Source organism: Bubalus kerabau, chromosome 9 (assembly GCF_029407905.1).
Source record: "Bubalus kerabau isolate K-KA32 ecotype Philippines breed swamp buffalo chromosome 9, PCC_UOA_SB_1v2, whole genome shotgun sequence".
NCBI lineage: Eukaryota > Metazoa > Chordata > Mammalia > Artiodactyla > Bovidae > Bubalus > Bubalus kerabau.
In genome coordinates this window covers 58,173,486-58,190,140 of record NC_073632.1, presented here as the reverse complement: position 1 = coordinate 58,190,140, position 16,655 = coordinate 58,173,486, and the positions used below count along the sequence as shown (strand labels likewise).

General features: G+C 37.6%; 2 protein-coding genes across 4 annotated transcripts in view; one reads left to right on the top strand and one right to left on the bottom strand.

Annotated features, from left to right (window-relative positions):
* The window catches only part of CCNC (cyclin C), a 37,539-nt gene that overhangs the window by 2,580 nt on the left and 18,304 nt on the right, over window positions 1-16,655 (bottom strand). Inside the window, exons 9-12 of one of the 3 annotated variants that reach the window (XM_055535409.1) lie at window positions 16,532-16,599; window positions 12,511-12,590; window positions 11,326-11,444; window positions 8,679-9,887 (exon numbers count right to left, since the gene is read on the bottom strand). In XM_055535409.1, the coding sequence (XP_055391384.1) occupies window positions 9,833-9,887; window positions 11,326-11,444; window positions 12,511-12,590; window positions 16,532-16,599 (322 nt within the window). In that variant the 3' untranslated portion in view covers window positions 8,679-9,832. Of the gene's footprint in view, window positions 1-8,678; window positions 10,499-11,325; window positions 11,445-12,510; window positions 12,591-16,531; window positions 16,600-16,655 lie in introns of those variants that run through there. The other 2 variants (XM_055535410.1, XM_055535411.1) reach the window with 2 other exon arrangements.
* On the top strand, window positions 461-3,872 carry TSTD3 (thiosulfate sulfurtransferase like domain containing 3). The gene is made up of 4 exons (XM_055535412.1): window positions 461-592; window positions 2,960-3,127; window positions 3,225-3,384; window positions 3,693-3,872. The coding sequence occupies exons 1-4, from the start codon at window positions 520-522 to the stop codon at window positions 3,763-3,765; spliced, it is 474 nt and encodes a 157-aa protein (XP_055391387.1). The 5' UTR covers window positions 461-519; the 3' UTR covers window positions 3,766-3,872.

Here is a 16,655-nt window from a genome sequence, read left to right as displayed (position 1 = left end):
GTCGGTGATGCCATCCAACCATCCAACACATTCATGTTATCATCAAATATAGGTCAACTATCATCATGAGTGAGGAAAAGATGAGATTATCTTAATACTGACATCAGTTGGAGTCAGCTATGGGAGTTAAGAGTGATTCTTAGCAAAGTGTCCATGTATTAAAATTTGCTTTAATCCAATACATAAGAATCCTTGTTTTGAAGTAAACCGGAGGAATTTCTTACTTTATACCTTTAAATATTGCCTTCTATTTTCTGTTCACTTTTAAACTTTGCCTCTCCTTTAAAAAATAATTAAAATTAAAAAAAAAAAAAAGCCCATACCTCAGTTTCTTCCCAACCCTCAGTTTCTTTCCCATTAATCTTTTAAATTTTAAAACAGGGCACGTTTCTGTTCGCGATTACTCCTAGTGGCACTACCGGGTTCGGCCAGCGCCTAGCTGGTGGGCGCTCGAGAGCCCGGCACCGCTCGCCGCGCGGCCGGAAGTGAAGGAGCAGGAGAACGAAGTGGTTAGCAGCGATGGTGCTGCAGCGCCTGCTGCCCTGGAGTTCTTGCCGGACGATCTTCGGGTCTGCGGAGGCTGCGCTCTGGGGTGAGCTCAGTGGTCCCCGAGGAAAGGGAGGACGCCTAATCACGAGCCCCTGGGAGAGGATGGCGTTCGTGACCGTGTTTGCTTCTTTAAGGCTTCCAGTTAAAAGTCAAACCCAGTACACTTGAGCCCTGGGAATGTAACACCCACTTACAGTCCTTGTTTCTTCAGATTCCGGGCTACTGGGGTCTGGGGTTGCTCTCGGCAGACGCAGAGAGGTAAACATGACTTCAGGGGGCTCTCGTGGGAACAGTTAGAAAGGTATGGTGCTTGACTGAGCAATGAAGGTCAATTCGCGACTCAGGGAAATGAGCCGAGTGGCCAGTTCCTGCCCTGGACAGTGGCAATGAGAAGCCGTCTTGCGAGTTTTACTTGCGACCCACTAGAGAGCAGCACTCACGGGTTGATCAAACCCAGATACCTCGTTCGGCCTGTAATAGTACCACAACTGGCCGAACAGAAGCCAGAGAAGCCAAGGTGGTTAGTGGAGGAGGTGGTCTAGAACTCGGAGCAGACCTCCTGTCCCTTATCTCTGCTTAATATACTGCCTCTCCTTTAGCAACAACTTTTGTGGATAAAGATACAGGGGCTCCAGTGTAACACTTCCCCGCCCCAGTTATTCCCTTGTAACTCTTGGTACAGCCTGTGTAGTTGAAGATGTGTCATTCATACAAATTCTGTTATTTGGTTTTACCTTTAGTCTGCAATCATTTATTGAGCTCCTAATCTGACAGACATCCTGCTGGGATAGTTTACTTCACCAGTTGGGTGTGAAGGTGAAAGTAGCTCAGTCGTGTCTGACTCTGTGACCCCATGGGTCCATGGAATTCTCCAGGCCAGAATACTGGAGTAGGTACCTTTCCCTTGTCTAGGGGATCTTCCCAACCCAGGGATTAAACCAGGTCTCTAGCACTGCAGGAAAATTCTTTACCATCTGAGCCACCAGGGAAGCCCATTTGGGGTAAGACAGACACAAATAAACCATCACCATACACAACCCAGTCGAGTGAGACTGCATTGGAAAGGATGGAGTTGGAGGTGTTAGAGAAAAGGTGCCTGTTTCATTAAAAAAAAAAAAAAAAAAAAAACTTGTAATACATGATTATATTCATTAAACAATAAAGCAAAAATTATATTAAAACAAAGCACACCCCTTTATATACACTCCCCAGATAGGAGTATACCTAAATAAATGTATGTGCTTCCCAGGTGGCTCAGTAGAAAAAAAAATCTGCCTGCCAAGCAAGAGACGAGGGTTAAATCCCTGGGTCTGGAAGATCCCCCAGAGTAGGAAATGTTAATCTGGGTATTCTTGCCTGGGAAATCCCACGGACTGAGTAGCCTGGTGGGCTACAGTCAATGGGGTCACAAGAGTAGGATATGACTTAGCAACTAAACAACAAACAAATCTATGTGTATGCACACTCAGTTATGCCCAACTTTTTGTGACACCATGGACTGTAACTCACTAGTCTCCTCTGTCCATGGAATTTTCTACACAAGGATACTGGAGTGGGGGGCCATTTCCTTCTCCAGGGATCTTCCCAACCCAGGGATCATGTGTCTCTTGCATGTCCTGCATTGGCAGGCAGGTTCTTTACCAGCTGAGCCACTGGGGAATATTTAATATATAGTGTGACCTTCTGCACTTACTCTTCTGTAATTTTTTTTCTCACTTAGGTATTCAAAAGCTTAGGTATTCATGGCAATACATAAAACTCTTTTAACCACTGCATATATCCCATAACTATGAATTACCCTAAAGCTAGTCCCTTATTGATGGATATTTTAGTTTCCAATTTCTTTGCTATTATTAAAAGTTCTTCAAAAATTATCATTGTACACGCTTCTTTTTGTGTATGTACACCCTTCTTTGTGTATTTTACGGGAATGGATACCTAGAAGTGGAAGTGTTTGATCAAAGGGGAAGTGGTAAGTGACATTTAACAGGGTTGTAAAGGAGGCTCAGAGTGCCTGGTAGAGACGAGAGAGAAAGGTGTTCCCTTCAGAAGGAACAATGTGCATAAGTCATGAAGGAAAGGTGAAAAGACATTATTGAGTACTGTACAGATTATTTAAACCTCATAGCAACTCTAAAAGTTAAATATTATTTGATTTTACTCTCCCAGAGAGTTTAAGTAATCTGCCCAGGGTCACAGAGCTAAATGGGCAGGCCAGGATTTGAACCTTGATTTATCTGACTCTAAAACCCCTGTTCTTTCCACTATGAAAATGAGACTTTATATAAGAAGTCAAAAGATTGATATGGTGAGCTGACTTGAACATGAGGAAAACTCCTTTGACTTACTCCTTCCAGATATTAATAGCGGTGTCATTTTGAAGGTAGCTAATTTATTTTATTCTTTCCAGGTTTGAAGTCAATAAAAAGCTGCCTCAATTTTTGTACTATTTGTGAAGATGTCACTTATAAGGAACTTAAAAACCTCCTGAAGTCCAAAAAAATTATGTTAATTGATGTTAGAGAGCCATGGGAAATTCATGAGTCTGGAAAAATCCCTGGGTCTGTCAATATACCATGTAAGTGATGTGTTTTAACCTGATTTGTTAGGAAAACATATATCCACTAATTGACTGTATCTAAAATTTAAATGAAATTCTTAACATTTTCTTTCAGTGGATGATGTAGGTGAAGCTCTACAGATGAACCCAAAAGACTTCAAAGAGAAGTACAAAGAAGTAAAGCCATCCAAATCTGACAGTCTAGTGTTTTCTTGTTTAGCTGGAGTGAGAAGCAAGGTGGCTATGGTCACAGCAGTATCTCTGGGCTTTAACAAGTAAGTAGCTTAAGGATAAAAATGGGTTTAGGATATGTATTGCAGTGTTCCATAGGCATATTTTTATTGGTCTACTGAAGAATTTTATACTTACTATACTAACAGAAGTATAGAGTACAGAATATTATCGACTGGCTGTACTTTTCATTCTACGATCCTTTAAATATGCTTCAAGTGTAAATATTATGTTGAAAAGTCAATGCACTGCTAAATCTCTAAAGTCATCTTATCTCTAAAGTTCCTGTGAACCTTGTGCTATAAAGCAGGAAAAACGGTTACAGCACTAATTATTTGATGTATGTTTTTAGTGCTCAACACTATGCTGGAGGATGGAAGGAATGGGCAACCTATGAACTTTCAGAGAAGAAACAAGGAGATTGATTTTTGGAATACAAGCTGACCCTTTCCTTGTGTACATGCAGCCCAGAATAGTGGAATAGGCAAAAGAATAAAAATGTAGCCCTGGAACCACTGGTTAATGGGAAAGGGAGTTTGTATATGTCAATTATTTTTTTGTTGAATCTTTTTCTCACTTATAAATTGGGAATACCACCTCCCCCAGCCTATTTCCAAAGCCTAATGATGATTAAGGTAATGTATGTGACTCACCATGGGAACATAAAGGTTTCTAAAATAAAGGGATTCTAAAATTAATTTTTAAATATTTTAGTATTATTCAATCAGTTCAGTTCAGTCACTCAGCCATGTCCGACTCTTTGTGACCCCATGAATCACAGCACGCCAGGCCTCCCTGTCCATCACCAACTCCTGGAGTTCACTTAGACTCACGTCCATCGAGTCAGTGATGCCATCCAGCCATCTCATCCTCTGTCGTCCCCTTCTCCTCCTGCCCCCAATCCCTCCCAGCATCAAAGTCTTTTCCAATGAGTCAACTCTTCGCATGAGGTGGCCAAAGTACTGGAGTTTCAGCTTTAGCATCATTCCTTCCAAAGAAACCCCAGGGCTGATCTCCTTCAGAATGGACTGGTTGGATCTCCTTGTCGTCCAAGGGACTCAAGAGTCTTCTCCAACACCACAGTTCAAAAGCATCAATTCTTCAGCGCTCAGCTTTCTTCACAGTCCAACTCTCACATCCATACATGACCACAGGAAAAACCATAGCCTTGACGAGACGGACCTTTGTTGGCAAAGTAATGTCTCTGCTTTTGAATATGCTATCTAGGTTGGTCATAACTTTCCTTCCAAGGAGTAAGCGTCTTTTAATTTCATGGCTGCAGTCACCATCTGCCATAATTTTGGAGCCCAAAAAAATAGTCTGACACTGGTTCCCCATCTATTTGCCATGAAGTGATGGGACCAGATGCCATGCTCTTTGTTTTCTGAATGTTGAGCTTTAAGTATATTCCAAAATACCCAGTTACTTGTATTACTTAATCATAATGTGTGATCAGGTGTTCAGCATAGCTTCTATACTCTTCATCAAAGAGGCTATGAGCTATACCAGTAGATTACCAAACAGACTTAACCTTAAAATACCAAAAATCTGGGATGAAAAGTAGGTGAAATATGAACAATGAAAATAAATTAACAATATGCAAAGACTTATGGCACTATGACCAACATGGTAGTGATACAATTTGGAATCTTAAAAAGGTAATATGATCTATAGGGATAGTAATCAGAACAGTGGTTGCCTCCATTGATAAGAGATTAACTAGAAAAACAAGGAGGAAAATTTCTAGGGTGATGGAAGCACTCTCTATCTTGATTGAGGTGCTGGGACACAGGTATAATCATTTACCAAAACTCACTGAAGCAACCATTTTTAAACTATACACTATCTGTAAATACATCTTAATTAAAAATAATGAAAATATTATTAGAAGAAAGTTTAAATGCAAATGATCCCCACTAGCATGAGTATATTCCTTTAGAATGTTAAGTCCTATACTTGTTCATATACTGATGAGTGGTAAAACAACTTTGTGCTTTCTTCCATCTGTCTCTTCAGACCCATCTGTTTTTAGTCTCATTTATATAGTCACTCAGAACATGTAAGGCCTGGAAAGTAAACTGTAAGGACCTGGTTTTTGTCCTAAATAATTTATTAAGCTATTGGAGAATCTGGGGTAGAGATGTGATGTTATCACCTTGAACTTCTATTTCTGACACATCAATCTAGTTTCTAACAGAGCCAACTCCCTACAAGAACTAGAAAAGATGGAAAATACATGTAATACACACACACACACACATACACTTTTCAATGTTGGCTCATCCTCCTTAGCTTTCCTTCTCCCCAGATCGTGACTCTTCAAATCCTTGCTGCCTTTAAGCAAATTATATAAACAAATATTACTAGGGCATATATATTAACAAAGTGAGGATATTAAGAGCCACAAGCTCACAGAGAAGAAAAACTATACAGAGTGAACTGCAGTTGAAGTACTTGACCCAACAAGGAATAGGTAAATACGTCAGGGTAAAGAGTCTGCATAAACATACCAGGCTTTTAGTTAAAACCCCTACTCCCAGAAGGCAAAAAATATTCAAATAGAAAGGAAATACTACAGAACACAAAATTATCTGTGTATACTTAATATATACTGAATATAAGTTTAACAACAATTATGCAGTTTACCTGGGAGGAAGATGGGAGTAGAAGTCCCAGGGTAGAATGAGTATGGGGGCAGGGTGGTGGTGGGGTAGATGGGAGTTGGAATGGAGAATAGGAAGTATGCAGGAAAGTTAAATCTTCAATAGTAGGAAGTTGCAATGATATTTACAACTGAAAGAAATTAAAAGAAACTGGAGGGTAAGCAGAGCAGGCAGTAAAGTGAAGTGTTTAAGAGCCTGGGCCTTGGAGTCCACTGCCCAAATTTTAATAAAAATCTAATCCAAGCTCACTGGGAGAAATATCAATAACCTCAGATATGCAGATGGTACCACCCTTATGGCAGAAAGCGAAGAGGAACTAAAAAGCCTCTTGATGAAAGTGAAAGAGGAGTGTGAAAAAGTTGGCTTAAAACTCAACATTCAGAAAACTAGGATCATGGCATCTGGTCCCATTACTTCATGGCAAATAGATGGGAAAACAATAAAAACAGTGACACACTTTATTTTGGGGGCTCCAAAATCACTGCAGATGGTGACTGCAGCCATGAAATTAAAAGATGCTTGCTCCTTGGAAGAAAAGTTATGACCAATCTAGACAGCATATTAATAAGCAAAGACATTACTTTGACAACAAAGGTTCGTCTAGTCAAAGCTATGGTTTTTCCAGTGGTCATGTATGGATGTGAGAGTTGGACTACAAAGAAAGCTGAGTGCCGAAGAACTGATGCTTTTGAACTGTGGTGTTGGAGAAGACTCTTGAGAGTCCCTTGGACTGCAAGGAGATCCAACCAGTCCTGAATATTCATTGGAAGGACTGATGATGAAGCTGAAACTCCAGTATTTGGCCACCTGATTTGAAGAACTGACTCACTGGAAAAGGCCCTGATGCTAGGAAAGACTGAAGGCGAGAGAAGGGGACGACAGAGGATGAGATGGCTGGATGGCATCACCGATTCAATTTTTGGGGATATGAGTTTGAGTAAACTGTGGAAGTGGCGATGGACAGGGAGGCCTGGCATGCTGCAGTCCATGGGGTCGCAGAGTTGGACACGAGTGAGGACCTGAACTGAACTAAATCCAACCTCTTGACTTGTGATTAGGTAAATTACTTAACTTTCTGTTCCTGAGGACAAGAACATCTCTGAAAAGACTGCCTGAGAAGTAAATGACTTCATAAGGTAGAGAGCTTAGAATGTACTTGTTACATAGTAAGTAAGTGCTCAGTAAATGCGATAAGCATGTTACTTGAAAATGTGGAAGTAACACAACAGCAAAGAAATGACTAAAAGTTGCTCTGAGAGCAGGAATAAAAAGCAGAGAAAATGGAACTGGATCTGACATTTTCCTTATGTCTTATAGCAACACTGTCCAAAAGAATTATGATGCAAGCCATTATGTGATTTTTAATTTGCTTACATTTAAAAAGAGATAAAAGAGGTGAAATTAATTTTAGTATTTGTATTTACTCCTAGGTATCTAAAAAATCATTTAAAACATATAATCATTATAAACAAATTTGATATCTTACATTCTTTTGTACCAAGTATTAAAATTCAACATATATATAGCACATTTCAATTCAGACTAGCCACATTTTGAGTGTTCAGTAGCCACACATGGCTAGCGGCTGTCTTACTAAATAATGCAGCCTATGGTAATACTTAGTTTTTAAAAACAATACACATCCCTCAATGGCTACTAAATAAAGGAAGAGACAACCAGCCATTATATGCCTCCTGAAGGAAAATATCCATACTTTATACAATAGTTTATAAAGGAAAAAGAAAAATTGAGCCTGAACCTGATCAAGCTTTTGCATTCCATTACCAATATATAGAAATACAGAGAAAAGAACATGTTAAGTAGCACCTCAAAGATACAATCAGCAAAGTACATATGGTGGGAAATTCTTAGTGAACAAGCAAACCAAAATGGGGAACTTCTGAAATGAAATAAAGGAGGAATCCAAGAATTTTAAAAGATTTATCAATGAATTACACATGTAGTCTATATTTAGATCCTAAGTAGAATTATTTAATAATTTTTATGATATTAAGGAAACAACTAAAAATATAAACGCTAGATATTTATTACAAAACTATTTTGACAAATTCTCTTCTAGGTATTTTAGGATTACATACTAAGATAATTATGGACAAAATATTTTGGATTTGCTTAAAAATAATATGCATATTGGAGGAAGTGGTGGGAGTTTAAAATGAAATTGGCCATGAGTTGACAGGTATTAAGGAGGCTCATTATAACATTTTATCTACTCTTGTATATGTTCATTTTCTACTTAAGAGGTTGAAAATAAAAGTACCAGGCATATGTATTTTCAAACTAAAAACTTTTTAGAAATATAGGTAGGCTTAAAAAAAAAATTAGGGTTAAGTCAATGATAGTGATATATATAATCATTCTGCCCTTCCAACCCAAGCCCAGTCTTAATTCCTTCAGACCTGAGGAGAGCTTTTTTTTCTTATTTCATAATCCTAGGAGACCAATGTTTATCAATGGTACTGACTTTATTATCTTTTTCCAGCTTATGTGATACTCTCCACAAGGAAGCAGAACTCTAGAAGTCTGTTTATAAACTATATGAAATTACTACTTGATAAACCATAGAAGGCTTTAATACTTATCCAAAGGAAGAAAGACTCCAAAAACAACAGAAAGAAGAGTCAAAAAAGATAAATTCAAGACACTAGCCAATATAGCTGGAGAATGTATTTTTATTCTTGTAGTTTTATACTAGGAAGTCAACATTTAATAATCCATTATTCACAATTGAATTATAAAAATTTTTAATCCTTAAATTGTACATCAATATCCTATGACTCCAAATTTTATCACTCTCCTTCAAGTCTGAAGAAAACGATCATGTAATTTAGTAACTTCTACAGACAGCAAAGTCCCACTGATATAACATTTAGTCTGAAGTCCTACACTCAGATGAGAATTAAGAACAGCCAGTATCTAACTGGCCTGAAACCTGACTGTGTTCCTGGCTCAGGATTCCTGTAGTAAATCTGTAAGTCCACACTAAGACACAAAAATAAACTAGGGTGTGTACATCATATAAAAACTTCACAGTAAAAATAACAAAAATGTTACCAAATTTCAACCATATTACAGTTTTCATCCAATTAGCTTTCAAAATGCCTGATTAACTGAATTAAATGCAAGTTTTTTAAATGTTTGCCCAGCATTTCAAAATGGTTATGGAGTATAACTTTTAAAATGTCAAAGTATGCTGTACATATTGCACTTTTCTGTTAGGCTGGGCTAGTATCCTCCATGGCAAGATACCAAAACTACTGAATAAAATACACTTTAAAATCATAGGTAATTGATTCATTTCCCTGAAATCATCATCATCACCAACACCTTCCACGATTTTGTAAGATTTGATTCCTTAAATACAATTTTAAAGTTTAACTTAAGGAGGGAAAAAAAAAAAAAGACCCTCATATATTTGACTTACTTCCTTTTTTTGGTCATTCAGTGACCAAAGAGAATTTTAAACAAATTATGTTTCATGTTTTCTGGCTTAATAAAAAGTTAAAATTTCTATTACCCAAATTAAGAAAAATTATACTAATCAGAAGCTATTAATTTTCAAAAGTCTGTATGTCTGTCTGTAGGTCCTCTCAGAACCTTTCCAAACTTTCATAAACAATAGATTTTAATCAATTATGTATTAGAATCAAATTAGGTAAGGAAAACATTTTGCAAAAATAAAATCACTTCCCAATATGCTTGACAGAAACAAGCTATTCATTTTCATTTGTGTTCCACTGAAGACATTACTGAAATCTGTCCAATGGTTTATTTCCAACTGGTCCACTATGAAATTCTTCGGAATGTTTTAAGATTGGCTGTAGCTAGAGTTCTGACTTCCATTTGGACCCTGCTCTCCTTCACTGTTCAAGTGGGGAAGAAAGAGATTTTACACCAATTAAAAGACTCATTTTCAAAACCCTAGTAAGGCTACTAATTTTTAAAGTTATTCTTTGCTATAGGCTCTACAAAACAAAGACATTTCCAATCATAAGATACAGATGTGGAAAAATTAAAATCCAGAAGACTACATTTGGTTTTATGTTTTTATTCTTATGTAACTTGGTGCCCTCACACATATAGCAAGCATTCTGGAAGTTAGTGTCCATACACACTCAAAAATTTAAATTAGGGTATTCTGTTGTCATTACAGGTATCACTCAACATAGAGATTCTTCTAGACAAATTTCCTATGAAATTAAATTATACATGGAAAATCTTCCTACTAATAATGAAAATCAAGAAGTGTTCTTCCAAAAAATCATTGTCCAAAGGCATAATAAAACCGTACGTGAATACAGCAAACCTTTAAAAGTCAGAAAGAAATATGGTAATTTCCTGGAAAGCACTGAATATTTAAACACTGAAACTGAAAATACCAGTAACTGTGGCAATAGGATAACTGCCTTATCTTGTCCATCAGCATCTTGCAGCTTCAGGCCCTGCAACTAGTGAAGAATCACTCAGGGAATTTCTGCAAAAAATGCATCCAAAGGCAGCTGTTTGAATGGCTGCTTTAAACAGCTCCTTGTAAAAGTATTAATTTTTCCAAATGGTAACCTTAACATACCAGATCTACAAATCAATCTTAACATTATATAACTTATTAATTTTTCTTGATAAATGATTAAGATGGGTAGTTTCCCTTCTGACCTTTTCCCCCTAAACGAAATGATCCGATGTACACTGACAGCTGAGAACCACTGAACTTAAATGAATAGATCCAGTTAAAAAACAATAAAACACATAAAAAACCCCACCACAACAAAAAAACCCTTTTAGCACAAGTAACTCATACTTAGCAAAATTATGTTATTATGTGCAATGGATCTCTGAGTCACTCGAAAGTCAAATTTATTTATCTTTACAGTATCAGATCAATCATCTAAGTTTTTGAAAAATGATACTGAACTTTATCACCAGGGTAACAGCCACTACTGGGGGAAAAAAGATGGCACAGAGTGAAACTGACATGGAACTACTACAAAATTCTTTATCCCTGAATTTTAGATGGACTTGCCTATCTCTGTTCTGTTTAAACTTATGTAAGTATATAAGCCATATGTTGAGGGATACCTGTAATAGACCCACCATTATATCAAGAAAAGTTACTTAACAGATGATCAGATTAATGTATTTTTTAAAATGAGACGTCTTCAAAATATTAAGTCACAAAAAACACGTATCATGAAGTTTTAGAAGACATTTTATAAAAACAAAATAGCATACTCTATTAAAAATATGATAATGCCTATGCAATATATAATTAAATAAAAGCAATAATTAAACTCTACAAAGTACCTGTTTGGAGGAGGTTTTGGTTTTGGCATCTTACTAAGAATAGTTGCCATCTCTTTTCTCTCATCAAAATTTTTCCATTGCTCATACAACTTTAAAATAACCCTGATTATTTCCAAAATCTAGAAGAAAATATTTGAAAAGTTCTCAGTGGCAATATCAAGCAACATTTGGTATATAAAGAACATACATCACATCCTAGACATCATTTAGGAAACAGTGAAAAGACAGTCTCTATCCTTCAGATTAGGTTAGTCAATCCCAGTAAATGTGAAAGCACATGTATGCTAGGTCTTATCCTTATCCATCTCTGCAGTTGGTTTCCTTCTATCTACTGATATCTTAAACCAAAACAAAACAGTGAGGTACTAGGAACAAAAGTCTAAACCATTAAAGAGAATACCACTATAGAGCATGTGTGTTCTCCGTCATATCCAACTCTTTGCCACCCAATGGACTGTAACCTGCCAGGCTCCTATGTCCATGGGATTCTCCAAGCAAGAATACTGGAGTGGGTTGCCATTTCCTCCTCCAGGGGATCTTCCTGACCCAGGGATCGAACCAGTGTCTCCTGCATTGGCAGGCAGATTTCTTACTACTGAGCCACCTGGGAAGCCCTACCGCTACAAAGTACACTCCTCTAAAATCATTGTTTCAAAAAATTTAATGACAGGTAGTGCACAAAAGATTTTGATTCTCTACTAACTACTCTATACATGAATTAAGGTACTCAAAACCAGCAGCTACAAATCTATCAAGTCCAGTTTCCAAATTAGATCCCCCCCCCCCCCGAGTATATCTATCCTTGGACTGATTCTAGAACATTTCAGCAAAAAAAGGTAGAAAAAAGGGCAACAATCCAATGTCAGGAGATAGGTTGTGTTACTGGAGTTCAGAGTAGGATTACAGTCGTCACTAGGTAGCTTTTAAAATAATTTTGGCAATTAGAGACTGCTTTGCAATCTCTAAGTTTACCATTCTATGTAATCCTAAACTGAACAGAAATATAACCTAAATGGTCAAAATCAATTCTTCTTGCCAACATATTTCTTAACATTTTTTTTTTTTAACCAAGAAGTACTCAATGCCTGGCTGACATCATGAAATTTTAGGCACATGGTAAATAAATACGACATTAACTTCAAAATGTTCAAGTTTATATTCAGTTAAGGGAATTCTAAAGATTACCTTCTCCATATCCACAGAAAGCTCAGCAAACCACTGTCTGGCGTCTTTCTGCTGTACAACACAGGCTACATGCAGGCAAGCTGGAGAGAAAATGAGACACAAATTACATGTTTAATTGCACATGGAATGTATGGAGTCAGAAAGATATTCATTCACTTATGTGTATTTTATTATATTCTTTTTAAAAATTATACAGATTCATATAATTTATGAATTATATGACCATCCCACCAATTTAATCTTATAGGGAGGAAAAATTACTGGGTGATATACATATAGTTTTTGTTTTTAAGGTTTTGACATCTGCTCCTCATGGTGAGCATGAGGTGAGCTAGTCATGGTGCAGTTGCCTTGAGAGTTAGGGCATGTCAGAGAGGAAAAAGTCCACTGAGAAAATTAGCACAGGGGAAGAATCCCTGAACAGTAGTACAAAGTAGTGGTCAAAATGCACCCAAAAGTCAGAGTGATAAAAAAACAAACCAGAAAAACCAGCCAATCTATGCAATGATAAATTTAAACACTACTCTGTTTTGGTATTTTCAATTAAAAGCAGTGTTGCTTCTGCTTTTTCAAGTCATTAGCATATGATCAAGTTAGGTGAAAACGGGGCATTCTATACAGAATTCAGCATTGTAATCCAACAGAGCTGAAGAAAAAAAAACGTAATGAACTATAACAATGTATTTATATATATTACTTACAATACAAACTAACAAAGATAATGAAAGAGCCCAAGGATGACAATCTACATCTTAACTTTGCCTACTATAATTTTTCCCAAGCAGCCTGCCTACCCTGATCCCACATAGGCTTATTAAATATTATATTCCCTGGTCAGGTTAACCATATGACTTTGTTAAGAGTGACATTCTAGGCAAAGAGTAACTCAAATGTGAAACAACATACTGGTTGCCCCAAGTTAAACAAAGTTACAAAGTAGGGCTTGTCCAAGATGAACTGAAAGGCCAAAGGTCAGAATTATAAAAATAAGTAATAAAAATACAGTGGAAAATGCCATTTCAGGGCATACACAGAGTATACTAGGGACAGAGACATCCTAAACAAAGACTCAGGTGATTCAGGGAGTACAAAGTTGGGGAGCATGTCACTAAAGAGATGATATCTAAGCTAAGTTTTTACAAAAGGGAGGAGTGGAGCAGAGAGTGACAGGTATATAAATGCTAAAACAAAGCTATGGATTTTATCCAGAAGTTGGGATTAAACTACCAACATCCGCTGGATCATGGAAAAAGCAAGAGAGTTCCAGAAAAACATCTACTTCTGCTCTATCGACTATGCCAGAGCCTTTGACTGTGTGGATCACAACAAACTGTGGAAAATTCTGGAAGAGATGGGAATACCAGACCACCTGACCTGCCTCTTGAGAAACCTATATGCAGGTCAGGAAGCAACAGTTAGAACTGGACAAGGGAACAACAGACTGGTTCCGAATAGGGAAAGGAGTACATCAAGGCTGTATATTGTTACCCTGCTTACTGAACTTATATGCAGAGTACATCATGAGAAACACTGGGCTGGATGAAGCATAAGCTGGAATCAAGATTGTCAGGAGAAATATCAATAACCTCAGATATGCAGATGATACCACCCTTATGGCAGAAAGTGAAGAACTAAAGAACCTCTTGATGAAAAGTGAAAGAGGAGAGTGAAAAAGTTGACTTAAAACTTAACATTCAGAAAACTAACATCATGGCATCTGGTCCCATCACTTCATGGGAAATAGATGGGCGAACAGTAGAAACAATGACAGACTTTATATTTTGGGGCTCCAAAATCACTGCAGATGGTGACTGCAGCCATGAAATTAAAAGATGCTTGCTTTTTGGAAGAAAAGTTATGACCAACCTAGACAGCATATTAATAAGCAGAGACATTACTTTGACAACAAAGGTCCGTCTAGTCAAAGCTATGGTTTTTCCAGTAGTCATGTATGGATGAGAGTTGGGTCTACAAAGAAAGCTGAGCACTGAAGAACTGATGCTTTTGAACTGTGGTGTTGGAGAAGACTTGAGAGTCCCTTGGACTGCAAGGAGATCCAACCAGTCCATCCTAAAGGAGATCAATCCTGAATATTCATTGGAAGGACTGATGATGAAGCTGAAACTCCAATACTTTGGCCACCTGATGCAAAGAACTGACTCATTGGAAAAGACCCTGATGCTGGGAAAGATTGAAGGTGGGAGGAGAAGGGGATGACAGAGGATGAGATGGTTGGATGGCATCACCAACTCAATGGACATGAGTTTGAGTAAACTCTGGGAGTTGGCGATCGACAGGCAGGCCTGCTGTGCTACAGTCCATGGGGTCGCAAAGAGTTGGACACAACTGAGCGACTGAACTGAACTGAACTGGGAGGAGCACTTAAAGATTTAATTGGGGCACAAATTCTGCATTTTAAAAAGTTCTTTCCAGCTCAGATTCTAAATTTCAGCACTACTGACATTATGAACTAGACAATTCTTTAAGACTGCCCTATGCAGTGCAGGATGCTTAGCAGCATCCCTGGCTTCTACTCACTAGAAGCCAGGAGCATCCCACCCCAGCTGTCATGATCAAAACCATCTCCAGACACTGCCACACATCCTGTGGGGAGAAACATTATCCCTGGTTGAGAACCTCTAGCCCTGCTCAAGTGTGGAGGACAGACTGGCTCTCTGAGAACAGGGATGCTGGAAGCCAATTAGTCAGGAAGGAGATAGCTGTAATAATACGGATAAAAATGAGAAGATAGCTATGAGATTACTAAAGGCAGACACAACAGGTATTGGTTACCAGCTAGAAGTAGGTATCAAGGGAGATAAAAGAGCCTAACTACTGGGTTTCCAACTAACTAGTCCTATTCATCAACATAACAAAGACATTTAAAAGTTTATTTTGGAGCAAACTGTTGAGTTTCATCCTAATTAAGAGTCTGAGGGCCAGTGAGATGCCAAAGGAAGCTATCCAAAAGGCACAGATTGATATAAAGACCAGTTCAGGAGCAAATCTTGGTTGAATAAAGAAATTTAAATGTTTCAACACACAGAGACAGCAGAATCGATGAGCCTGCCAGGGGAAGAACAAAAACAGCATGGATGACAGAGATGTGGCACACAGCCTTCCTACCCATGCAGATCTCAGCATTCCTCCCCCACTGAACCCAGATGCCACTTCAAAATCCTTCCAAACACAGGACTCCAGCGAGCCTCCAGTACTATAAAAGTATAACCTATTTGCCATCCCTCATGTAAGAAGGCTGAGAAACATAAACATTAAAGGGATAACTGAATACAGAGAAACCAATGAAAACAGTCTGAACTGGTAAAAGAATACGGAGGAAATCAAGAAGACAAGAGTTATAGAAATGAAGACAGAAAGGAAACAGAAACTAACAAGTGCCTAATATATAGCAGGCATTATTTAAAAGAAAGCTTAATTCCTGTAACAAATTTATACAGTTTTAGTACCGCCCACATTTTATAATTAAGGAAACAAACTCAAAAAGGGTTAGGTAATTTTCCCACAAATGTAAATTAAAGGAAGTTTAAACCTAAAACCATCTGTTCTATTAGTAATTCATGACAGTACTGCCTTTCACAGATAAAACTGACAGAATAGTGGCTAACTTTCCCTCCAGCAAGGCACAAAGGACCACAAAAGCCTCCTTTACTTGACCTCTGAGGACTTAACTGGGCTCAGGAAATGAAAGACTTAATTTTATATAAATATCAACTAATGTTAAAAGCCTTAATTCCAAACTTCTCTGCCAAAAAACTCAGATACTGGTTAAAATTATTTTAAGCGATTAAAAAAAAAAACTTACCAAAAAAGGGGGGTGGGGGGGAAATAATCCTGATTTGTGACAGTTGCGGTTCATATTACTGAAAGTTCACATGCAAGGAATAGTCTATTACTTCAAGGAACATAAAAACATAAAGCACAATAGGGTGAAATTTCTTTTAGGATGAGCTAAATAGGTTTATAATAATTTAGCTAATAAAGGTACACCACGTTTACATACCTAAAGCTATCATGAAAGGAGGATACAGTAGGCAAAGATCCGTTCTGTAGGTATCATTCACTATCCTCCTATAGAAATGTAAATCATGGTATTACTGAAAGCAGAACTACTTCATATGATTGTA

What these genes read in the sequence shown, in the direction of transcription:
- TSTD3 (XM_055535412.1), top strand. Translation starts at nt 520, where the DNA reads ATGGTGCTGCAGCGCCTGCTGCCCTGGAGTTCTTGCCGGACGATCTTC. An exon ending in TGCGGAGGCTGCGCTCTGGG is followed by an intron (nt 593 to 2,959) that starts GTGAGCTCAGTG and finishes TATTCTTTCCAG; the next exon opens with GTTTGAAGTCAATAAAAAGC. An exon ending in TGGGTCTGTCAATATACCAT is followed by an intron (nt 3,128 to 3,224) that starts GTAAGTGATGTG and finishes ATTTTCTTTCAG; the next exon opens with TGGATGATGTAGGTGAAGCT.